This window comes from Primulina tabacum, chromosome 15, assembly GCF_025594145.1.
Source record: "Primulina tabacum isolate GXHZ01 chromosome 15, ASM2559414v2, whole genome shotgun sequence".
Classification (NCBI taxonomy): Eukaryota; Viridiplantae; Streptophyta; class Magnoliopsida; order Lamiales; family Gesneriaceae; genus Primulina; species Primulina tabacum.
This window is the reverse complement of record NC_134564.1, coordinates 32,312,745-32,339,522: the sequence shown is the minus strand read 5'-3', so window position 1 is coordinate 32,339,522 and position 26,778 is coordinate 32,312,745. Positions and strand designations below refer to the sequence as shown.

General features: G+C 33.7%; 1 protein-coding gene across 2 annotated transcripts; it reads left to right on the top strand.

The window, feature by feature from the left end:
• The first annotated feature begins 4,514 nt into the window (after positions 1-4,514).
• Positions 4,515-25,591, top strand: LOC142527130 (E3 ubiquitin-protein ligase UPL6). Of its 2 annotated transcripts, XM_075631849.1 has the most exons (26): positions 4,517-4,860; positions 6,207-6,304; positions 6,489-6,616; positions 8,070-8,184; positions 9,428-9,596; positions 10,334-10,510; positions 10,741-10,920; positions 13,453-13,531; positions 13,671-13,789; positions 13,896-14,200; positions 16,150-16,246; positions 16,829-16,972; positions 17,076-17,159; positions 17,236-17,322; positions 17,470-17,610; positions 17,777-17,902; positions 19,410-19,508; positions 20,542-20,609; positions 21,043-21,109; positions 21,891-22,061; positions 22,238-22,327; positions 23,062-23,142; positions 23,905-23,978; positions 24,612-24,683; positions 24,768-24,857; positions 24,993-25,591. In XM_075631849.1, exons 1-26 carry the CDS (start codon positions 4,702-4,704, stop codon positions 25,057-25,059), a joined length of 3,087 nt encoding a protein of 1,028 aa, XP_075487964.1. In that variant the 5' UTR covers positions 4,517-4,701; the 3' UTR covers positions 25,060-25,591. The 2 variants fall into 2 exon arrangements, 1 of the variants encoding a protein (XP_075487964.1); XR_012815399.1 differs by lacking the exon at positions 24,993-25,591 and having other exon boundaries at positions 4,515-4,860; positions 24,547-24,683.
• The last annotated feature ends 1,187 nt before the right edge of the window (positions 25,592-26,778 follow it).

Below are 26,778 nucleotides of genomic sequence, written 5' to 3'. Positions count from 1 at the left end.
TTAACCCGTCTCACAGATAAAGATTCGTGAAACTGTCTCACAAGAGACCTACTCTTTTTTTTTTTATGAGTTGGTCTCTTGTTAGACGGTCTCATGAATCTTTATCTGTGAAACGATCAACTCTGTCGATATTCATAATAAAAAATAATAATTTTTCATGGAACTTTATCTGTGTTAAAAACCTTAATTTAAGATAAAAATACTCGAGTATTACTTTTAAGTATATATATATGATTCTTATGAATGTAGATCCGTACGACGACGGCAAAATGCATGCTCTCAAATAAAATAGACGTGAAAAGGTCGTATTCTCAAATAAAATATAATCTATACTGTTTTGATAAATAATTTTAGTAATTTTCGCATGACACATTCAAAGTTGAAATGACATCAAGTAAAAAATGTTTCCTTGTCTATCGTTGTAGGGTTCTCAAGAGTTAATGCGAGGCTTCAGTATCTGACGGTTCAAGATTTAATCAAATATAATAATAATATATAATAATAGTAATAATAATAATAATAATAATGAGGTACGGTCCTTTATTTTTCAAATTATCATTGTATTAACATTTTTTTTTCAAAATTAGCATTATTATTTATTTTTAATATTATTTATCTCGTATTGTACTAGATTCCTCGCTAATTTTTATAAAATATTATTAAATTAAACATTTAATAAAATTAAAAATATTTTATAAAAATTATTATTATAATTTTACAGGCACGACGTGTGTGGGTAATTTACTAATAATTATTAAATATAAACATCTCATATTTGATTAATTTTTCAATACGTTAACATGATACTTATTTTTTTGTAGTTTTATCTTTCATGATATTTATCAGTTAACTTTGTTGATATGTTTGTTAATAAATTTTGTATATTTTTTTTTATTTTTTCAAATTTTTCTTTAATTTGTTTATAATTTATTTAAAAATATAAACTATCTCAATAAATTTTACATGATCTATGATATCGTATTTTTAAAAAAATAATATATATCGAACACAAAAAAAATAATATAATATATATCACACATCATTACTCATTAGTGATAATAATAAATGGAATCCTGACAAAATAACAACAACAACAATAATATATAACTAGTAAGAGTGTGTACAATTTTTTTATCATTATCGATGGATTAAAGTGAAATTTGACAAATTATGGAGAGACTAAATTGATATTTGAATTTTTGAAATAAAAAAAATAAAAACAAAAGTTGTGTTGAAATTGAAAAAAATAAAAATAAAAAATAAAAGTGTAATATTAGTATCATATAAGGGTAAAATTGGAATATTGTGTTTTGAAATTGAAAAAAACAAAACAAAAAACAAAATTGTAATAATAATATCATATAAGGATAAAATTGAAAAAAAAAATTAGTGTCTTTTCTGAATAGTTATTATCATGTCTTCGCACTTAATAATATAGCACAGATATCGTTGAAATATATACATAATCAAGAATCTGGACGTAAGAATGAAAAGGAGAGTTTCCACCGGCCAACTGGCTATAGTTGTGGCCCCACCTTCCTACTCCAATCATCATAGTCAGCAAATTATACATTATACATTTAGTTAATTTTAAATTTAAATTTAAGTAATAGTACATTTTTTTTAGAATACGATACAACAGTCCTATTCGAGACTATTTGTTCAAATATAATAAATATGATTGATGATTTTTAAATTATTTGACATCAATATCTCGAATTTGAAATAATATATTGATTTTAAAATTTAATTATAACTAATAGTCTCGGAAGAACCCGAGTCATGAAAAGAGAGTGCTAGGGACGTCATTTATCCGGGCAACCAGAGACCTGAGGTCTCGAGCATGTTTCTGGGTGATGACTCTTTATCCGAGATGTCTCGATAATAGTATCGCACTCCAGCGCGGGAGCAGGTGATATCTTATCTCGATAAGCGTGTCTGACAGAATTCTACTGCTTGGACATAATGGAAAAGTCAATACGGCGTGACGAAAACTTTATGTATGTGGCTATAAGTGGTAAGTATGCACTGATTTGCTTTGCATTTAAGTAGGCTATTTATCTTCCTTCCTATAAATAACAGGTTTACTTTGCATTTAATTTATTCATATATATTGACATATATTCACACATATACACATTAGTGACATTTATTTCTCTATAAAAGCCACACTTGTTTTCTTCAATTTTCACCTACTAACTTAAGCATCGGAGTGGTCACGCCAGACACCCCTCTAACTCCCATTCACGTGTTTGTTTTCCTATGTTCATGACATCATTACAGCTCATTTTTCCTCATCGACTTCATATCAAGATTCCATAGGTTGTCCGACCTAGCTCACCCTATCCATCGGATCTCATCCATAACAATTTATTCTCCAATTCAAATAATAATAATAATAATGAATATGCAAAACAGTTCACGCTAAGAATAATAAAGTGATCGCTTCGAATTTTTATTTTGGGCATTTATTAAAATTATTTATCAATGAGTTATAAGAACAAAATAGTGATGGTGTTTGAAATACGAAATAACAAAATAATTGGGGAAATCAGCAAATGCGAAGAATGGAGGAAGTAATATTTGATGCAGGTCGAGGGAGTGCGCTATATTATCCCCCCTTTTTAATATCTAACGCATTTACAATTGTTGTGCGTTGATTGAATTTTTCTTACACCGTAAAAACTTGATAAAATAAAGGTAAAAACTTGTGTGAGATCGTCTCGCATGTCGTATTTTGTGATATGGATCTCTTATTTTGGTCATCCATGAAAAAATATTACTTTTTATTGTGAATATCGGTAGGGCTGACCTGTTTCACATATAAAGATTCGTGAGATTGTCTCACAAGAGACCTACTCTAAAATAAATTTGTTATGCTCGAGTAAATTGTAAGTGTATGATTCACCTTATAATATAGTGTACAAAGTACGAGTATCATTCCACATAACTATATCACACAGTCGTTATTTTTAGAAATTAAATTTTTAACTAAGTCTAAACGACAAGTCGATATGAATTTATTCCTAAGAATTCAAATAAAAATATAATTCAATGGGGAACTAAAACAAATTAAATGAGAATATTAAAATCAAATGTGAATAAATTTGTTGGGAATTTCAGTTCACCTACTTTTGATTAGTACGAATAATTAGTTTCGACGATCGTTCATGTTTTTGACAAGATTCCATGAGTTATTGGTGTGCATTGTCAAGTTATGTTAAACTAAATCAACACAATAAAAAATTATCAAATGTGATTACATAAACGATTTGTGGAATCTCGTAGCTTTCGACAAATTAGACTATCATTATCAATGTGAATTCGATTTCATGTATCTATGCAAAATCTAAATCCACGAATTATATTACTCGTTCATGTTGCAAAATCTTCTATCCAATTCAACGGCAATATTAAATACCGAAGAAGTTATTTATGTAAAAACAATTCAAATAAAAATAGTAACACAATCAAGCATAAAGCAAAAGTCGAAAATTAAAATACTTAAATCAACAATTCAGGGTATGATCCACAAATCCCAACAAATAATAAAATTTAACTACTTGACATTATCATAAAAATATAAAGACAATGTTTGAACGTCTTTAGATTAAAAACAGTAAAAAACGAAGAAGTTAGAAAATGTGTCGTGAAAATCTCGAGTTCTTACTTACTTTCTTGACTCCAGATGTTTTTTCACTTACGATGGCTGAAACATTATGAAATACGACGATCATTCTCACATATTAGCGTTCTTCATGTTTTATTGCCTCAAAAAATCCACATAAGAAAGAAAAAAAGCGTTCAAACTATTTTTTCATATCGAGAAGTGTTGAGCGGTCATAAAATATCGCCCCAACATGAGATATTTTGTATGCACATTTGAAAGTTCACACGGGTCCACTGAGGTGGTAATTGCAAGCTCTTATGTTCAACATTAGATTTTTCTCGTTGCGCATTTAAGCAATGATAAACAATCGTCTTAGCATGCTCTACACTATTTATTCTTCGATGCATTGGGACAATCGAAAAAGTCCGTCCTAGTGCGACCTTTTCAATCCCACTTCATCCATTCTCATCAGTTTCTATCTTTTTCACTCGCAATTAAACTTGATAAATAACCGGTTTGATTATAAAAACTTCGTGATTAAGTTAAATCACTAATCCCATTCCTTTGCTTTTCTCTGTCCAAAGCTCATCCAACTTTATTGACCTAATTATTATAAAGTATTGCAGCAATCTGTTTCCATCTTACGTTGAGAATTCTCAATATTTTGACACTCGTAGCACAAAATTTCCAATATTTCAAGGACAAAATATAGATTCGACGTCACGTTGATTTATAGTTTTTGTTGACGAACATATATAAATTTTTTTTCGACTGCGAAAAAATATATAATTATCTAGAAAATATCAAGACACCGACTTGGTCTCATTTTTTTTTTTTTTTTAATTACATACATAGTTAATCCTTTCATTCGAGATCGACGTGAAAAATAGTTGTATCTTCTTGGAATATTTAGTACAAGTGTAATAATTTTGGAAAGAAAAATAAATCTCCGTCTCATTTCATTTGCCGCAGACGTGAGTTTACACAGAGTCTCCTTTTATTTCCCACGCCGCGACGTTCCTCTTCCAAATTTATATACCTTAACTATTCGAAAGTATCATTACGTTAGGGTTTCGGCAATCAAAACTTAGATGTTTTTCTCGGGGGATCCGTCGAGCCGGAAACGGGTGGATTTAGGCGGTCGGAGTTCTAAAGAGAGAGACCGCCAAAAGGTTGTGGAGCAGACGCGATTGGAGCGCAATCGACGCCAGTGGTTGCGTCAGCAGAATTCTGCTGCTCTTAAAATTCAGGTTGTTTTCCTTCCTTCAGTCGATCCCGATTGCTTCCTTTTCTTTTCTCTATGTTATCGTTGTTGGTGGTGTTACTGTTATTATCATTAATTGATCAAGTCGAGGTTATTATTAAGTTGTGCGTTTTGTTTTCTTGTTATTGTTATTATTTTTTGCTTTCGCTTGCTTTCGGTATAATTTATCGTGTCAGTTTTGATATGTGGCTAAAAGCCGGAAAAACTGCAATGAAGTAGTTGCCAAGTTGATTTTAATTTCATTTCGAGAGGGGATCAATGTCACTCGTAATTTGATTTTATTATTAGTTCTAGAAGCCATTTTCAAGATACTATTCATATCGTTATTGAATACTCCGATTGTGTTTGAATTTGGGCTTGATGTTGTGTCGATCTATTTAGAGACTGCAGGATTTAATTGGCTGTGATTATGTGGAATAAGTGGGTGGTTGAAAAATCTGAGCTTGCTTCTTCCAGCTGCTTAAAACAGAGCCAGAAGAAGCATATACGGGAGGAAATATATTGGGCTAATGAAGTTTGTTGGTTAAAAAGTGATAATCTTATCTATGAAGTGATTGTCATTTTCTTTGCAGTTGATCAATTTGCATAATTGAATGTGTTCTACTCTGGAGTGAATATCTGTTGACATGGATAATTCTTAAAATTGTCCTATATCTCGTTGGATGCTTCTACTGGCTATTGTAGAATTATCTGTAACAAAAAGTGGGTAGTGTGTCCGATATGGTAAATGATATTACGATGATATGGAGCCGGATATGTTGTCTGCTTGTTTATATTTTTTCTCAGGTTATTGTAGTATAATATAAATTGCAAACCCATCACCTCAAAAACCATATCTAAATCCATTTTATTCATTTGGAATCTTCTATTCTGTGAAATTATATGTTTTATGATTTAATGATGAGTTCATAATTTAATTTTGAATATTTTTCATGACGACTTGTGAATTATGTGTTGGTTAATAATATACCCAAATTACAGTTTATTTGTCTCATGCATGGTTGATGTTAAAGGTTAACGTAATATAAAGATATATAATCACACCTCGCAAAATTATTTATGATCATGTAATTGTATTATATGTTTATGTATAGACACATGTAAACTTAACAAGGGTGTCCGTCCTATTTTGTATCTTAATATTTGAAACTATTGTATACTGTATCTTTATCATTTCATATTCGTGTCCCACATTTGTATCCATGCAATATGAGGTTAGTATGTTATAAACAATTTTTGCTAAAACGACATAATTCTGAGAATGCATTTGTGAAACCATTGAACACCTAATATCTCTCTAAAGAGTGGAACTTGATTATTTATCATGTACAGAAATGCTTCAGAGGAAGAAAGGTGGTTAATGCTGAACGCTCCAAAGTGCGTGAGAAGTTTTTCATGACATATGGAGAGGGTTGTCAAGTTGTGAATAGGTGTGAAATTAGATCTGCATTTGTTATCAATTCAAAATTTTGAGGCTGTGTGTACGTAACCATCAGCATATGTTATGTTTCCAATCGTGGTGTCACCTACTTTTTTTAGCCTGTAATGTTCTTTTGCTCCACCGATGAGGCTCATCATGGATTGTCATATGTGTTTGTTAACATTGATTTTCAGGCAGTGTTTTGGCCCAGATTCCAATTATCTTCCCCAGCTTCTTTTCTTCTTTAATCCAAACCATGTTGCTGATCTTACTGTTCTCGTCAAGACATGCAGATTACTCTGTGAATTTGGTGGAGATAGAGGTAAGGTTCTTGGTTTCCTTGATCATGTCTTGCCTTTGTTTACGTGTTTCATATATGCGATAATTGATTCTTGGTTGGCATGAGTATCGACATGATTTGAATTTAATGTTGTAAACCTTATCATGCTTGTTTTACCCCTCACTTTTATGTTGAGACCCTTTGTTTTTACCTGAATTGGCAAAATTGTTAAACCATTATTTTATCTCCTGGAATAATATATTACAAAACTATAATAAAGATCTAGATCAGACTTTACATGAGAAGGATTTTTTTATATGGGCTAAATGTCTTTAACATTAAATTTGGTGTAAATACCTCATGATTTTATGTTGGCAGAAAATAACGTGCGTGTCAATCTCGAGAGAAAAACACCAGCTCCAGCACGAGGTTTCTTGTTTGAGACATGATGGATTAATAAAATTGTTTCTGTAATGGGCAGTTATATTAGATGACACGGAAAACATTATATATTCTATGTGGGTTGTACATGTTAATCATCTGCAGGTTGGATATTTCATTCTCGTGGTAGTTTGAACTACAGTTGTCCAAAAACTTGCATAGACCAATCTATTTTACCTGCACATAAACTTTTTTTTTGGATTTGACTGTCAGTTGAGTGGGACTTGTCCTCACTGTACTTCTAGGTTTATTGGACGCCAAATGTCTCTTTGAAGAAATTTGTTGTTAACTTCGCTCCTAATGAATAGTTTTTTGTGCTGCATTCTTGTAAGCTCATTTGAATGTTGAACTATAAGTCTTCGATATTTTAAAACCACTCCTAATGCAGTAAGCTTTAGATTTTGATTTCCCCCGCTGTGCTTACTACACAAAACAAATATCCTTCACCATTTTGTGTTTCAGGGTTATATTTCACTTGAGCTGACGCCCATTTTACTTGATTAGAGCACCATGGCACCACCACCGACCACAAACATGTTTCAATTGTATTTTGTTTGGACTGATAAATTTCTGGATTTATTATTCATGGCTATAGGATACAAAATATACCATTGTTCATGCAAAATTTCTCACAACTTGTTACTTAGAGTCTTAAACTCTAATTCTTCAATGATATTGTAGGGCGGTCCTGTGAAATAATATCTTATGCCATGAAACTTAAAAGCTTAGTAGCTTTGGTTGCTATGATATCAAAGACAGGACATATTTTATCCTGCAACAAGAATTCAAAAGCTCCATTTTTTAATTCATCATGGTTTTGGATTAAATTTGAATTTGTTGTTAAAGTTGCACTGTTCTTTCCCTCAAAAGCTCATATATATATATATATATATATATTTTGGATTCATCCGCGTGCATAATCCCGTGCTTGTTGCGTATTCTTCTTCATCTCTTTTCCGTTTATTTTTTATCATCTTATATATGATTGTCTGTTGTGGTGCATGTTACGGTCAGGAGTTTTCGTTGTTTTTGTTTATATCGGTTAATATTGCAGTAGAGGAAGTAGTGAGACTCTGCGCAGGCACAGACTACTCTTTGAAGCGTGGCCTGGTGGAGTACCGGGTGAAGAAACTCACTTTTGCCTGCGTTTCGGCAATCTATGTAAACAGGTCTGTTGCTAAAGGACGTTAACTCTCTTGCACTTGATTTACATAAATTCTTTATTCATTTGCAGCCTGAACTATTAATACAGTCACACTTGATCCTTGTTAGATATTTTATTACACTGTTTTATTCAGGTTTTTTTTATCTTTTAGCTAAAAAACTGATCTTATTAATGAAAATCACAGAACTATATCTTTTTTTATTGATTAAGGGAGCCACTGGATCCCTTTTAATGTTTTTTATGATAGCTGGACATGTGTTGTTCCTTTTTGGAGGTTGTGTGATTATAAATGTTAGTTCACAAGAGGCTCTTGTTATCAAGATATCCTCGGATATGAATAGGTGGCGCATGCATTTTCTGAGAAATCATATTTTAGGCAATGAGTTGGTATTATTTCCTTGATTTGGTGGCTTACCTATTTTTCAGACATTTATTTATGTTGTTTCTTGGTGGTCTGAGTGAGAAATTATCATTCTACGTACAACTATAGTTCTATGACGGCTTCAAATCAGATGAAATTTTTACTGTTTACCATTAAATTCCAAAGACTTAAAAACGTCTCTGCTATAATTTTGCTCTCAATAAATTCATTTGATGTCGATAGTGATTTGATTTTTGGAGTACATGTATTATTCTACCTTTCTTGGGTGTTAGCATCATTCCTTACATCAGATAATTACAGTCATACGGCATGTCGGAAGCTATGTAATTTTCTACCACTAGCTGGAACTAATCCCAATATCCATCTCGGTCATGTTTTAGTATTTAGGGTTGGTAGCATTTCCTTATTCTGATTTATTCATCTGTCTTTCTATTTTTTTCTAGACACATCTCTAGTTTTCCAGAGTCAAGTGCAAGATTTTATTGATCTTCTGGCTTCCATGATATTTGGGGTTATACTCCTACAGAATTATTTGTCTATTTAGTTTGTTTCGGAAGAAAACTATGTTACTTAAGATTGGTGAAAATTTGAATACTTTGTTTTCGATGACTTTGCATGATGACTATCAACCACGCGACGGCGAGACCTAATAGCAAATTATATCTGCTGACTTGTTTATTAACTACTTGTTGACGGATTGCTTTCTGCTGAACATGTTTCTTCAGTTTTGGTTAATTTTTTTTATTATTTGGAAATCTAGGTAGCATCCACTTGAGTGGCTCGTTAAAAATAAGATTGGCATCTCTTTTATGCAATCATAAGCTTACTGTTTCAACTAATAACCCCTCTTCCTTTGGTTTCCCAGGAATCAGTTACTTTGGGCACTTGAGAAGTCTGATAGCCCAGCATACGCCTTCCTAGAGGCGGTAATTCTCTTGGCTGATCGAAGGCTTCCTTGGTCTTGCAACTTAGTCCGGTATTTGGTGCAGAGAAAGATATACTCCATGCTCAGAGACATAATCCTAGTGGGGAAGGTACCCTTTGGTTTAGACATAAGTATAATCCCCTTTCTGTTTCTATTAGACTACACGTAACCTATTGACTCAGTTATGAAAATATTTTTACCCATATATATTAAAAGAATCTTTAGTCTTATGGTCGTATTTGAGCGACTTATATGGAGCACATAATTAACGATTTTTTCGTTCTAGTTATTGGTTTCCTATTTTCTTACTTTTTTCGGAGTTTTTTCCCTAGAACTATTTTAAAATTACCTAATAACATTAGAACCATAAATCTAATTGCATTAGAACTATTCTTAGTAATATCTAACTGCGTTAGGAATATTTTTAGGAATCAGGTGATCAATCAATCTTAACAATATTTCCATCATCATAATCAAATTTCCTTGCAAATTTGGATTCTCAATTGTTTTGTTGAACCACGTATTCTGCTACTCCGACTTTTCTCCAATCAAACCATTGTCGAGTTTTTCAACACTCTTGAAGCAAGACTTGGCTTAATAAAAGAGTCACAGGAGAGGTTTACTTTGAAGCTCACACGAAATCGTGAACATTCAAACGATCTTAGGTTAGCAACTAATTAATATAGGTCAGAGGTTTCTTAAGCATGTATCTCCATGGATAATGATTTTATTTAGTCAGAGAAAGTCTTGATTTCAGGTATTCATTTAGTCTACGAATAAATTATTCTGTGTGTTTTTTTCTAGTTTTTCTGTAAAACAAAAAGTAAAGTGCTTAAATTTGTGCAGAAGAAAGTTCAAGTTTGTAATGAAATTATCTCTTCACTGGAGCATGTTCTTGCAATTTGTGTTTCCCATGGGGGTCTAGATTCTTGTACTTGTCCATCTAGTGATCCAAGACACAGTTTCTCATCCCAGATTCTGACAATCCCTTTCTTGTGGCAGCTGTTTCCAAATCTGAAAGAGGTAGTTTGGAATGACATTTTTTTAGTTCAACTATTATTGTCCATATTGAGGTCTTATTGGAGTTCAGTTTGCAATAAACACTTTGGTAGATCATTTTCAGCAATATGTTGTGTATACTGACCGTTTGTGGTCGTTAACCAAATATTATATGCATTGCCTATAGTTGCAACCTGCATCTGCTGTTTGTGTTGCATCTTCTCTATTTTCACTAGTTTTATTCCCATATTCAGATTTTTGCTGCGCCGGGATTGAGTGAAAATTATGTCCATCAGATGGCATTATGTGTGAGAGATTATAACAATGTCCTTCCTCCTGACATATCAACAGATTCTCCCAGTTATGCCTGCCTATTAGAAAATCTGTTGGAAGCTGCTGCGTTTACTGTCACTCAGCCTGGTTCGTTTACTTGGGTATAGCAACTTACTATCTACATCTTAAATGATTTTCCTGTTTAATGTTTGTGCTCAAATTTGTTGAATATTTCGATGTATATATGTTGTGAGACGCTAGTTAGAATTAACATTTGGTTGCCAACTATATGTCATATGGATACATGATATGCCGATTTTAAAAAGTTTAGAACCCTATTCGGGAAAAACACACATACATAATTCTATATTAACATAATAAACATGACAGGATTTACAATTTATAATTGATATCATATTATCAATGTATTCAAATACAATCTTTAAAACTGCATCAATACATTTATTTATTTTTTAATTTTAAATTTAATAGTTGGTGGCTTTTTTTGTTTTAAAAAAATAAATGCATACACAAATGTATATGTAATTGTGTGGATATATACAATTTATAATATGTATTATTTGCCAATGGATTCAAATGAAATGTTTAAAAATATAATAAGGATTCTTATTTATGTTTTGGGTAATTTATTTTTATTGTTTTAAACTAATTAATAATTATTGTAAAAATAAGAAAATAACTCTTAATATTCGGTAAGTTCAAGATATGACAACTGATCATATCGGATATGGTTAAAATATGATCCACATTTCATTTGTTACGAGATACAACATACATCAATTATTTGACTCGGGTTTGTGGCCATTTTAGAAGTATCATTACATAACAAATATCAATATATCTTTTATTGGAAAGTTTCATTCTATGATTTTCCCTTGGATCTCCCAGTTGCTGATAGTTCATTAATTCATGGGGGCTACATAAATTAGAGTGACCACTCGGAATGCTGAGTAAATTATTGAGCCAAATTTTGTTTAAATAACTTGCGATTGAATGTTTTAAATAGTAGCCACAATGAGAGAACTACAATTATGTTGTGCTTAATTTGACCAATCATTTTAGTTACTAGCTGATGGCTCAGTCTGTACAGTGCGCCTTCCATATTGTAATTCAAGATCAAATGCCCAAGACAATATAGCACAATGTCCCATAGGGTCAGAGGGAAGTTCCCTCGACCACCATCAATAATGAACCTGGATCCGTCCCCAGCTATCAATAAATCGTTGCCAACAATAGAAATATATGGCTCAATGTCCATCATGCAATGCAATGCATATGCTCCAATAATATCTTCCTCTTAGCCATCTATGATAAACCTAAAGTAGAAGAATATGTATTCATCTATATATCGTGCTTTACACAGTAAGTTTTGTAGTCGTGTATATCAGGTGATAATTAGGAGCATTGATACATGTTATGTCCTATCATGCTGATCACCCAACATCCTCCTACCCCTAGTTAGTGCATAATGCTATGTAGTATGTGCGGATTAGTTATGTATAGTCCGAAGCCGATCATGGTAAAGCTATTCTAATAATAAATTACCTCAAGATTTCGAAACACGGAGATCTCTTGGAACATATTGCTGTCCGAGATTGAATACATTTCCGTAATATGTATGGTATAAAATTAATGAAAATAATTTATCATTTATCCTCATATACTAGGACACGGCCACACATGCATTCTAGCTAAAACCTTATGGCTTGCACCCTCTAACATGCTTTTACTTTAATGCAGATAATAAAAATATTGTTAAACTAAATATTGGAGACTGGGTAAAGAAGTGTTCATCCAATACCAATTCAATAATTCCATCAACAATGTTCCAAAAGCCTTTACTCACCACACCATAAACTTCACATCTCTTACCAGATATGGGCTTAGTACAACCTGGAGTACACCATCATCGCGATGCCACAAACTACTTATCTCATTGATTTTAGAATTGAGCTCGTGATGATAGCTCGCCTTGTGTGATCAGCGCACACCAACCTACCGATAGTGCGAATATCTTGGACCTCCACAAACTCCTCTTTAAGATACCCAAAGGCTGAGTTCATGACCTTTGAAATGAACTCAAGGCCTCAATTTAGCTCCAATTTGGGTAGACATGGCAAAGATAACATAAATTTTTTTATGATATTTTTGATAACTTAAATGTAATTTGAGGGCTGGGAGGCTCTAATAGTCCAATATAGTAAAGCCAAAATTTTCACAACTTTGGAGTATCAAAACGTAGTCAGGGATTGGCTGATTGGAGGTATTGATACTGGCTCTGATATAGTCAATCCATGCATCATTGGAGTCTCAAAATGTAGCCTCAGATGGCCTGACTGTAGGCTCCAATGGAGGCTTCGATATTTGGTCCAATCCTGCCTGCATTTTTTGTTCTGCGTTTGCTTCTCCAATCCGTCTTCAGAATTTTATGTATGTAATGTCTCTATGGTTTTCAAATGTTCTAAAAATATTCATGAACTTTATCAAAGCATGCTCAACAAGTTATTACATAATCATGCCACATGATTATGTACTCTGAACCCTGATGTTACAGTATTATGTTATGTTATTAATTATCTAGCAAGAATTTGATAGGAATTGTTTGTCAGTTTCTTAAATTTCAGATTCTCTCACACAATTGGTTTCAAAGTTTTTCTATTGATCTTAATCAGGCTATATATTTTGCATCTGTTGCCACAATTTTGTTGCAAGAGCTACCTCTTGTCCAAACTTCAAATCAAGGAGGCAAAGGTGCGCCCACTTTATCCAATAGAGTTCGGTTATCGTTTACTTTTTTATTAGCACTTTTTGCTCTGTATTTTAAGCTAACTAACTTTAATACTTTCATAAATCAGTTGGTTCTTATTAATATATATCATATATGGTGCAGATTCTGCAATGGCTGAAATTGAAATGCATGTTGATGATGAATTTGTGGAAGAAGTCTTAAATAAGGAGCTGCGACAAAATATTTTCAGTGCAGTAGGTCCTCGTTTTCTTCTACAGTTGGTATGCAACCTTATTATGCTGTTCCTGCATTCAGTGCAATTGCCAGTACTATTGACTATATTCCTGTTTTTGTCTAAGTAATATATTCCATGGTTTTCTTGAGCAGACAAATGTGCTGTTGGGGTGGATCTCAATTTCAAGTGGCTCATATAATGGCAGACCTAATGATAAAGAGGTGGCTGCTATTGGCGCAGCTTGTGCTTTTCTTCTTGCGACATTCAACATTTTGCCCCTGGAGAAATATATGACTGTGCTAGCATATAGGACAGAACTTGTTCCCACTATTTGGAATTTTATGAAGAGGTGCCATGAGAATGAAATGTGGTCATCCTTGTCTCAGCAGCCAGCTAATCTGCCCCCAGATAAGCCTGTTTGGCTATTATCTCTTGCTGTATTTTGTCCCGTTTATAAGTAAGCATTTCTATGCTATTTTGCTTGACAGAATTTTCTATGCTATTTTGCTCTGATTGGCTCATGTATACCCTGTGATATGTTGATATTGAAGAGATACTTTCTAATCTGATTTATTCATTGAGGAGCAGTACCTTGTCGAAAGTTCCCCAATCATAACTGGAGAATCCCGAGATAAAGAAACAAGACAAATATGAGATTGAGTCCTGTTAAGAAGGAAACAATGAGATATCTTATCTTGAAATTAATTGATATCCTTTACTTGAACTTGCAAGCCTCGGTGTTTTTTACTTGAACCTAAGTGAAAGTCTCATATATTCCTCTTTCTTTAAGTGCCAAAAACACATTTTCCTGCATTCATTTGTTGCAATTCCTTCTCAACTTAGTACCCAAAGCCGTACGTAGACTTTACAACAAGAGAGAAGGTTTCTTGATATTTGTACAATGAATTCGATTGTTATCCGGAGCAAATAAACTCACTTTATGTTGACTCACTTTATGTTGACCGATGTTTCCATTTATACAAATCATCAAGGAAAATTAATTTGCATCCTTTCATTTTACATATCTTTTTCATTTATAGTAGTTGTTGTGTTAAGTTTGCAAGGGCGAGAGAAGTATTGAGATGCCTGACTTTTTGATAAATGCTCTCACGTGTCATGTTGCTGACCCAACGTCATTTGATCTGGTTGGCTAGAGGGACACCAGATCTTAATAGATAAGGCTGTCTTACTAAGGACAATACTAGCAGCACAATAAGTGTAAGACTAATATCGAGGGACTGAGATAGCATTAGCAGGGTGGGACGACCCTAAAGCCCCTCTCGGATTCACGACCTAACAACCCAGCCCATTGGCACCCACATTAGTAATTTAGTACAACATCTCATGTCCTGTCGTTTAGTATGAGGCTCTGCGCTGTCACAAATATGAGGAAATAAAGTTGTTCATTGGATAACAACTATAGTTTTTGGCTTAGAGGTAAGCACTTGATCTTAACAACTGGTATCGGAGAGAGTTCACGAGTTCAAATCTCTCAAGAAGCATATTTCTGTACTTATTGGGGATTGTTGGGTAAAGTGTGCAAGGATGAAAGAAGTACTGAGATGAGTGACCTAACGAGAAATGCTCTTGTACGTCATGCTGAGATTGTTGGGTTAAGTGTGCAAGGGTGAAAGAAATAATGAGGTGGATGGCCTCATGGGAAGAGCTCTTATGTGTCATGCTGCTGATGTTGCACCGTTTGATCTGGTTGGCTAGGTTGGTCATAAAAGAAGGACACCATATCTCAATTGGTAAGATTGTCTCTGTTGAGGATAGCGCTAGCGGCAAGCTAAGAGTAAGACTAATCTCGAGGGACAGAGATGACACCTGCAGTGAGGCGCGACCCCAAAGCCCTTCTCGGATTCACGGGCCTAACAGGCCAGCCCATCGGAACCTAAATCACTATGACTAAGATAGAATAAGGTTTTGATGCTTAATTTTAATGTTATGCTAGTTTTTTGTGTTTGTTTTGAAAATATACAATGTTCAAATTGTGAGAAAGAGCATTTATTGATGAACAAATAAAACTAGATGACATGTTAGTTTACAGCAATCACACCGCAACCTTGTTTTCCTTGAATTAGTGGTTTTGGGTAGTTTCCAAGCCTCAACCAAATTGCGAAAAGATAAAATACTGATATTGGCGAAAAAAAATTGATCTGGTTTTTAACACCATTATAGAACACAATATGAGAATAAATTTATAAACAGGGAATCCTAAGATGGAGGATACGAGAGAACTATGAGTAACGATTCTTATGGAAAAGGAAACTACTATATCTATACTAACACAAAAGGATAACTAATAAAAGATAATCTCTTACTTGTAATTTATTAACTTTTCCATAACTATCTTAATGATGATTGACATAGTGTGGGTACCTAAGCCCTCGTTTTATGAAGCAGGTATATGCTAACTATTGTAGATAATGAAGAATTTTACGAACAACAGAAGCCACTCTCCCTTATGGACATAAGATTCTTGATTGTTATCTTAAAACAGGTATTTTACGCTGTTCTTTTCATTTATTTTAAATTTCATATGCTCGTTCTTGGATGGAGGTGTGTCTATTTGGACTCTTCGTTCAATCTATAAACCATATTTAACATAAAATTTTGCTTCCTTGATTGTGTGGTCATTTTCTGACACAAGTCCCCAGGATGTGGGAACCTTCCCTGAGACATCATTTTATGCATCAGCATTCTGAGAAAATGTGCATCTTGTAAATGTGCACTAATCCACGATGTTAAAAATGACCCAAACAGCTCTTAAACCTGAACTATGTTTTGCAACCACTAGCCCCTCACCAATCTTAGAGGATACTTGTCAAATACTACACTGGCCATCAAGCAAATTTTACTTACTCACTGAATATGGCAATATAAACCTATAACATGGCATTGGCTTTAATATCCTTAGCATTCAATTATCTAGAAAGAATTATCGACTAGCCCGCAGGCATAAGAACCAAAACAGAGAAAAATTGTTTTAATCTTGTGGTTATTTCTAATAAATTCTTATCGCAAGGACAATCAAATCTTCAAAACGACACACTTTTATGTGTGTTCTTTTCACTTTGTCTAGGATTTGTGGCACATCCTTTGGCAAAATTCAAAGGAAACTTCGAATATCTCAAAGTCTGCAGATGGTGCTTATGCTTTGAAGAGGCATTCTGTTGATGCGCTTCAGCACAGGGTTTCTGTGGTTGTCTCTGAGCTCCTATCGCAGGTAAATGCAATTTCATGCTTGAAGGCTGCTATATCATCTGTCATAATGTGATGGTTGTAATAGTTTGCCCTTTGTAATCACTCTAATGAAAAAGTTGGTGTAGTTGCAAGACTGGAATAATAGGCGAGAATTTACCTCCCCCAGGGATTTCAATGCTGACGGTGCCAATGAAACATTTATGTCTCAGGTAATAATTCTTTCTGCAGTGAAAATCATCAGATAATTATACTTCCAATTGTCATTCTAATTTGCTAGCTTCCCAGGCAATGACGGAGAATACAAAAGCTTATGACATACTAAAACAAGCTCCATTTTTAGTGCCATTTACTAGCAGAGCTAAGATATTTAATGTGAGTGCTTAACTCTCTTCACTTCATGTTCTGACTGGCTGCTTGTAGCTTAATTCGGTTATGCTGCTATTGCTTGGTACATCTATTGATTCTAATATTTATTTTCTTTGATTTATTTTTATATGGTAAAAAAATTGAACCTTGCAGTCACAACTAGCAGCCATGAAAGAAAGGAACAACGCCCATGCTATTTTTACACGGAATAGATTCAAAATAAGAAGAAACAATATTTTGGAAGATGCTTTTAGTCAATTAAATGCGTTAGCTGAAGAAGATCTCCGAGGAGTGGTGATTCTCTCTCCCTCCCTTCCCCATTCGCTGACCCTTTTTTTGCCTATAAAAGCCGATCTGTTTTTTCCCCATTGCCTTGGCACATAAATACAGCCAAATGCACGAAACTAAAGAATATTTGCTTCCCTTTATGCTGATATTCTGCCTCGTTTGATTGGTACAGATTCGTATAACTTTTGTTAATGAATTTGGAGTTGAGGAGGCCGGTATAGATGGTGGAGGAATTTTCAAAGATTTCATGGAAAATATTAGTCAAGCTGCTTTTGATATCCAGTATGGACTCTTTAAGGTTGTGATTATGCACGTGTATTTGAACATGTTACGCTACCTGTTTTCTCTATCTTAATGCACTTGTAGTCCAATGTATGTCAATGTCTTGAATTTTGCTGATTTTTGTTAAAAGGGTTTCCTCACTCAAAATTAGGATCTGATCCCAGCCTGTTATCCAGTATATAATATATATTATTGCCCAAAAACTAATGGTACTTACAAAATTGATCATGCCCAACTTGATCAACAGCTACTCACTCCCATTGGCGATTTGTCTAAAGCTCATCTGCACCACCTTTCATAAAAAAGATTGGCATGATAAACCAAGAATAATATATATATATATATTTATTTATTTTGATTACATATGTAGATGCATGTTGGACGCCCATCACAAATGTTGGACGCCCATCACAAATATTTTAGACCCCATGATGATTGTTATAAGCATTAATGTTCATCAGATGATAAAGTTGTCATATGCATGAGATATAAGTTAGATAATAGCTACTTGATCTACTTCACATGTAGTTCACTGGTCCAATATGGGGATAATTGTTTTTTCAACACACTCGTACATTTTTCACTTGTTCATGTTGAATAAAATGATGCCCTGTGCGGGCCTTATAAATGTTTTTTGATATGTGTACAAAAATTCCTCAAACGCCAGATTAAAAGGTGGTCAAGGGTAGAATGTAACAAGAGTTCTAGTTCTTTCCCAGTAAAGTCACAATGGACAGTTTATTACATTTCTAATGGATGTTGGATATATTGCAGGACTTTATTCTTAGATTTATCATTTACATATCACCCCAGCCAAGTTTTTGCTTTAGTTGCCTATTGTAGGTGGATCTTATTCTCGACAGTAGAAGTAAAATCATTTTGTACATGCCAGTGAGGGATATGTTGAACTTTTACTTCTCTTTGATGTTCCTGTGGTTCGTACGTGGTTGCTTACTCTGAATTATAGATTCTGTTTTCCCCTTAACTATCTAAAGTTGCTGATGAACTTAAATATCACCAGCCAAAATTTAGATGAGTTTCAGAGTTAGAGTTTATATTTGGGAAAGAACATTGATCTACATGCTAGCGAGGCACAGTAACAAGTGTATCAATCCAATGGCTGAAGTTCAGAAAATATTTTTCTTGAAGAGGCTAAGCCAATCGCTAAAACTAGTTAGAGAATATTGCCGTTTCAGTCCCCCTTATTCTTTATTTATCAACCTGATCTGGGCTTACACATTGTTTTATGATTGATAGTCTTAACTCTTGAGAAAGTAACTATATAAGTAATTGACACCTTAACAACACAATAAAATGAGTGAGGAACATTTGGCAAGATATTTCTGAAAAGAGATTGTAAAGATACTTTAGCTTTTCTCTCCTTTTGAGTTGCAGATAATTTGTTTTGTTACGTTAGGTGTTCAAAGATTGGTTGTGATTTTTGTACCAGAACAATCTTTAGTGATTTCATGGTGATTTACATAATCATTGAGCTTCATCACCCGATTGCTTTACATGTTCAGGAAACCGTGGATCATCTCCTTTATCCCAACCCTGGATCTGGAATGGTGCATGAACAGCATCTTCTGTATTTTCACTTTCTTGGAACTGTTCTCGCTAAGGTATTGAACTAGTGATTTATTCTCATCTCCAATGTCTTGTTAATCTTACTTGCTGCAACATTCTCAAACTCCACTACTTTTTTTGCAAAGCGAGCCATACTATCATACGATGATTTTTTCTAATCATGAAACTTGCTTATATGCCGGCATTTACATTATACTCGTGGTATTTCAAATGAATTCCTTTTTGGGTAATTCCAAACCACTGCAAGATTGGGGTTTGTGGCAAACTCTAACCTTTATGTAGAAAATAGGAACAGTCGCAGGAGGGGTTGACCTGATCTTTGGAAATCAAAGAGTGTAGGAACCAACACCATAAACAAATAGTCGAGGGGAAAAAGAAAATAACCTACTTAGGGTTGAGAAACTTCAATCAAACTTAATTGATATAATATGGAGTCCTGGTTTTCTTTGTTTGGTAATTTTGTTTTTGATTTTTAAAAAATACGAATTTAATCAGATTGGTGTTGATTATTTTTTTTAAACCCTATTAAACCGAACTTTTAAAAATTGTCAATTTTTAAATTTCTTTAAAAGTTTTATGTTGGCTTATCTCGACATTTAGTGATTAGATTATTTTATTTTAATAATGATTTTATAAGACGATTTGTATTTATTTTTTAAAAATTTGCTTTTTTTATATTCTAATAATTTGTTTGTTTTTCTTTAAATATTATTTATTTCAGTATACATGCTGAATATAACTGATAGTAAATTGTTTCGGTTTATTCTGTTTTTAGAAAAATACTGGTTAGTTGGGCTTAAAATTTAGGTATAATAGGATTTTAGTTATTCGGTCCGAACTGAATGATCGGCGATCGCATACCCTTAAATCCATCCGAGCAGCTGGACCCTCCGTACTGAGGGGATCTTCCAGGAAAAAAATGTCCTGGTTAAGTAGAATAGAACGTTCCATGATTGGAGGGTGAGGAGGATTTCAGTAACTAGGAATGAAAAAACTACCCATATATCTTCCAAGATAGTCGGGACACCTTATTTTTGCAATATATCAACCACCAATTTATGTATGCAGGCAATGTTCGAGGGAATCTTGGTCGACATACCATTTGCTACATTCTTCTTGAGCAAATTGAAGCAGAAGTAAGTTTTTTCTGATGCTATGTTGTGATTTTTCCGTTTCCGTGTGTGTTTTAATATCTACATCGTGAGCCTTGAATGAGGTGACGTCTTTGATTGCATCAGATCTTGATTCTTTTCTAGACGAGCTTCAAAAAAACCTAAAACTAAAATTACCAGTACAATTGTGATTGAATGGTGGACACTTAATTTTTCTGCTGATCATGTATTCTGCGTTCTTAGATATTTAAAATTTGCTGTGTGGTATGCATGTGATTATTTTATTTCCAGGGGTGAAAACATGCATTTTGTGGAGGGATAGGATCAGATGTTATATGCATTCCATTCTCTATATCGGAATTTAGCTTGCTTTATTTCATCTTCCTTGCCTTCTTTGTGTTAGGTTTTGGTTCTAGACTTCATTAATCCAATGAAATTTGTATTTTGTGCTGCCCAGGTATAACTACTTGAATGACTTACCCTCGTTGGATCCAGAATTATATCGCCATCTAATTTTTCTCAAGGTTAGTTTACTCAATCCATTTTTATCTTTTGCAATATGTTCATTTCATGCAGCCGTAATAAAGATGGTTTCTTCAATTATATTTGAATTCTCTTTTAATGATTTTCACCAGTTGTGAGTTGTAGAGTTCTTGGAAATGGAAATTATACGCTCTTTCCATCACACTGTTGAATTGAACACTGCTTTATTCTAGGTATTTTAAGACAATATAGGCTACTGTGTACAATTATGAAACCTTACTAACCTTCTCATCAATTTGTTTGCTTTAACAAGAGTATAGGTTGGGGTCATAGAGCATGTAGTGTGGTGACAGAATGCGAAATGTATTGATAACAGAGTATTTATTTGGTCAATAAAGAAGGGGGTTTCCAGTTTTAAAGTTGTCTTATTAGGGTGTGAGATTTTGAAGAAGAAAGTCAGTTCTTTGCATGGTTTGTCTCTGTGGATTACACTTAAATGACATATTTGTCAACAGGATTGAAAAGTTGGCATTAATGTGAAGCATCAAATATCTGTAAAACGTTTATTGGAAATAGAATGGATTTTAATTACCACCATATCAGCAAGTCACGAGGAAGGCTTTCTTTATTTACGTCTTCTTTATTCCTGTGCGCCAAGCTGGCTTTGTACAGTTGGTAGGAAACTACCAAAAATCCCCTGAAAATATCCTTTTACCTGACATGTGTTAAAAGTAGATTCCATTGAACTTGAACATCCTCCTGTTCTGAACCAATTCATTTTACATCTGATTAATTTATGCGTTTTTGCATGATGACTTGCAGCATTATCAAGGTGATATTTCCGAGTTGGAATTGTATTTTGTTATTGTTAATGATGAATATGGAAAGCAAACAGAAGACGAGCTACTTCCAGGAGGAAAGAACTTACGTGTCACAAATGAGAACGTTATTACATTCATTCACTTGGTTGCCAACCACAGACTAAATTTTCAGGTGCTAGAACCTTTTAAAAATTTTGTTGTATATTTTTTCTAATTCATGGTGTCCTTCCCTTCCCATTCTACCTCAGAAATGCAACCAACAAGGAAAAAACTGGGGCCCCAAATTAGGGACACCTTTTCAAACTTTGTCAAAATCTTTGACGTTTCATCATGCTAAGTTCTATGCAGATACGTCAACAGAGTTCACATTTTTTGAGAGGTTTTCAACAGCTGATCCAAAAAGATTGGATTGATATGTTCAATGAGCATGAACTTCAGGTACTTGAGGCTTTATTATAAGGGAAGCATGGTTCGTTCATGGCATGTTCAATAAGCATGATCTTGAACTTCGTGCTCTTGAGACTATTACGTGGGAGGCATGGTTTATGCATGATATGGAACATCATAGACTCATAGTATATTCTTATATGGAACTGACTAGCAGAGATTTTCGTTTACCACCTCTCGTCTACGAGGCATTACACCTCCCGGTCCTTTGCATGCCAATGTAACTGACATAAAACATCGACCCCATCGGCTCTATATGATCCAGTTTTAGATCTATGTACATGATTTTGGATGGATGGATTCACAGATGATTCTTTTGCTCCTTTTTTAATTCCTAACCCAGTCATTTCTCCCACCAGACAAGAAAAAATTCTATATATGAATCTCAGGACATCTTATAGTTCAATTTGGTGAGTTCTCAATTAACGGCTTTTGCTTGACATCAGAAATTGTAAACGGTGACATGTTTATATTTTAAGAAATATTTTGGTTTTTACTGTAAAGGGTCATACATTTTAGCCTCTTATTATGTTTCTGTAATTTCAAATGATATGACTATCATGTGTGTAATTTCATCGTGGCGTTACTTGGATATGAATTTTTCCTGGTTTAGTTAATCACGAATAGTTTTTATTTATGTGATACTTGGGATGTATTTTTTTGGTGACTTTCCTTGTAAGTGATTAACACATCTTTAAATTCTTATCTTTTATCTTCTTTTCCAGCTTTTAATTTCCGGATCAATGGATGGTTGTGATGTTGATGATCTTCGAGTTCATACTAATTATACAGGTGGCTATCACGAGGTACATTCTTTTGGATTTTTATGCTGGTTGCAACTGTGAGAAAACAAAAATCTTGAGTTATCTTGTTGTTGTTGGTTGTAAACATTGTAAATGAAAACTTCCGAGCTCTCCTTTTGTTGTGGCAGGTTTTTTTTCATTCTGGACCATCCTTATCTTTATCGTAGTTCTTAGCTTGTAATGGATTGTTTAAATAAGGTTTATCATATACAGCATTCATTTTCATGCAATAAACCAGGAACGTTTTATATTCCTGCGCTCAGGATCATTATTGAAACTGTTCATTTAAATGACTATAATGAGGAAATTCATATTTGAAAATATGTAAGATAAACCCAAGAATGTTGTTTCTCTTTTTCTTTTTTTCCTCTGAATGGTGCATCACCTTACTATAATCCTCAGTATGCCCGGAAGTTCCATGCTGGTGATCTATTCTCATGTCTTTGATGCATAATCAATGTTCTTTCAAAGTCCTGGTGGTTCACATCCTCTTGTGATAAATTCACAATCTGTTTCCTTTCACGGCCCTGGTGAATTGCTTTTAATACAAAACAATTCACCACCAACAGGACATGAAATTTCAGGATGGATGCCAACTCATCCACAGCTACTTACCCTTTTGAGATCCTGATGGATCATGATATGTTATTATGTATAATATGTTCTTTAACCTTGTCAGAAACCTTTTTTTTCTATATTTTCCAGTGATATATAATATCTGGATTCTTTAAAATATGCATGTCTTACACGCATTTTATTTAGCAGGATCACTATGTGATTAAAATGTTCTGGGAAGTTATCCACAACCTTAGTCTAGCAGATCAGAGGAAGTTTTTGAAGTACGTTCTATAATCTCTTATCAGTTCTCCAGTAATCTTTTCCTTATCGTTAGAGGGATTGTGAAAATGTAGGAAACAAGACCCTCTGTTGGCACTTTTAAGAAGATTGACACATTGGGACTTTATCCTGCATCTGTTGGAACTTTTAAGAAGATCAACACATTGGGACTTTATTCTGCATGCTTTGTGTCGATACTATATTAGAATCAATCTCTTTCACTTACAAGTACCTCCAATTTTATATGGCGAGCTCTATTAGTTATTTCAAGTATATTTAGTAGCCATGGCTCTAGCATTTTGATATAGGATATAAATAAGTGAATATGCATCAGCTTCCTCCAATTTTTTATTTTATTTCACAAGTAGTGGCTTTGAAACTTTGAATTAGTGCCCAAGAGTTACGACGTCTGTTAAATTAGATGTATTGATTATCTGATTAATAATTTAAATTTCTTATATCGGACTTAGAAGGAACAATTTCATTTGTCCTACCCATCATGTCATAAAATACAACTCAAAAAAACAGTTATAATGCTGATAATCATTAAGTAAGCCTGCCATTTTGCAGTTTATCTAGGCAATTTCCGAGTCCTGCTGCGGTTTCTCATAAACACGTCTCTTTTTTCCTTTAAGATTTGCCACTGGTTGTTCGCGGGGGCCTTTTCTTGGATTCAAGTATTTGGAGCCTACTTTCTGCATACAGAGGTAATGCTTTGTCTGGTGCTTCTGATACATAACCGCTAGTTAATTCTTGATATTTATGTAGTTCATTTTTGTTTTATCCAACAGGACTACTGGGAATGCATCTGAAGAAGCTCTTGAACGGTTGCCAACAGCGGCCACATGCATGAATCTTTTGAAGCTTCCACCATACCGAAGGTTTGAACTAAGTTTCTCCAGTTCGTTTCCCATGAAAACTTAAAACTCGTTTAAATCCAGGATAAACATATACTTGTGTTAGGCTGTTTTACCTTTTCTAATGTCATTCCTGTGGTTGGCTTTCTTTTCATTCAGCAAACAGCTTATGGAGCAGAAATTGTTGTATGCCATAAGTTCTGATGCTGGTTTTGATTTGAGTTGATCGATGACAGATCCTACACGTGTTAATCATTGCTTACTGGTGTTGCCTGAAGAGACTCACCTTCATTGCTCCCCAGTATGCGATTGTAGTTGATCTAGGTCAATTCCTGTTCTGCACAGATTGCTTTGAACTTTTGCTTGGAGCAATTTAATATATTGACTCATTCAGAACAGATTCGTCAAGAGTTTCATAGAGCACCTTTAGGCGCCTAGAGATGATTACCGGTAAGTGAAATATCAGCTGATTGAATTTCCCTGTATACATATACTGTACATAGTAGCACCACATATATTTGTTTTAAGTATTTGTACGTGTGTATGCATATGCTGTTGGTGGTGGTGTGATGTAGATCACCGCTGTTTAGATACACACGAGCAGGATCTGCGTAAGTGGTCTTGTTGGGTTTTCCTTCAGTGTAAATCATAGTTTCAAACAAGTGTTACTATTATTACCTTGCGCTCCTATATATCATTTTCTCTGGAACTTTATGGATATTCTTGTTGAAATATTTTATATGATAATCAAGTCTTCATCCCCTTGTTTAATTTACCCAATTCTGTTGCTTAGTTTAGTGTGATTTTGTTTTAATCATGTATACATTCAAAATTTCCAATATCTTAGCCGTGTCTAGCTTTGTCTCGTTTTGTACATGTAGCCCACTAGTCACACGATCATTTTTACCATGGGAACCAATCTATAACTAATTATCAGTATGAAGTTATTTTGATAATTGCGTAGATATCTTAAGAAGTATAAATTCTATATTGCTATACCTTGGATTTATGCATGTGTTTGCTTTTTGAAATTCAATGTGACAAATTTCCCCATTTCTTTACTTACTGTTAAAACATTTTAATTTTATTATGCTAGAAAAAAAGATCCGGGTAAGCTTATTTTTATTTCATATCATTATGGATTCAAGAAAATTTGATTGATTTTTCAAAAAAAAATGAATAATCAGTGTCTTATTTACGTGTAATAATTTTCTGTAGCAACTTACCTTCAGTCTACAAGTACCAAATTATTATTATATTACTGTCGTTTTCGTCCTAAATATGTAAGTTATTTTTTTTAGTCGGAAAAGGAATTGTTATCATCTAACTCTTATTGATTGTGATGGGCATTTAAGATATTGTGTGTATTGTCGTAGTAAAGATAATTCAATGAAGCTTTGCAGCGCCTATCGAGCGACAAAAAGATGGAATCATAGTGATGTCGATATCTGAATTTATTCTTGTAAGTTATCATTATCAATTGAATTATTTGATAACTAAGATAAACTAAACAAATTTGGAATGATTTTATTTATGTGAAAGAGAAGACTGAATTCGTGTTTTTAGAACCGGACCAGACTGATTGGTTCGACATAGAAACCGTCACATGTTCTGTCCGGACAATAACCAAAAACTGTTTTACCGATCAAATTGAATTGGCCAACCGATTAAAAATCAGTTGGATCTGTTCATTTTCTTTTTTGAATTTATTTTTTTGTTTATATATAATATTTGAGTTTTGAATTATGTTAAAATTATTATTTTAGTATTGTTAGAGTTTATTTGAGTTTTTAAACTTTGGTAAACATATATTTTCATTATTTACACACATTTAAGTTTTTTAGAATTTAAAATATATTATTACTATGTTATATTATTATTTTATAAGATATAATAGTGTTCCGGTCCGATCGATTGAAATACTATTTTAAAGTAGACTGGTTTG

What these genes read in the sequence shown, in the direction of transcription:
- LOC142527130 (XM_075631849.1), top strand. Translation starts at nt 4,702, where the DNA reads ATGTTTTTCTCGGGGGATCCGTCGAGCCGGAAACGGGTGGATTTAGGC. An exon ending in ACATAATCCTAGTGGGGAAG is followed by an intron (nt 9,597 to 10,333) that starts GTACCCTTTGGT and finishes AAATTTGTGCAG; the next exon opens with AAGAAAGTTCAAGTTTGTAA. An exon ending in TTGGAACTGTTCTCGCTAAG is followed by an intron (nt 19,509 to 20,541) that starts GTATTGAACTAG and finishes TTATGTATGCAG; the next exon opens with GCAATGTTCGAGGGAATCTT.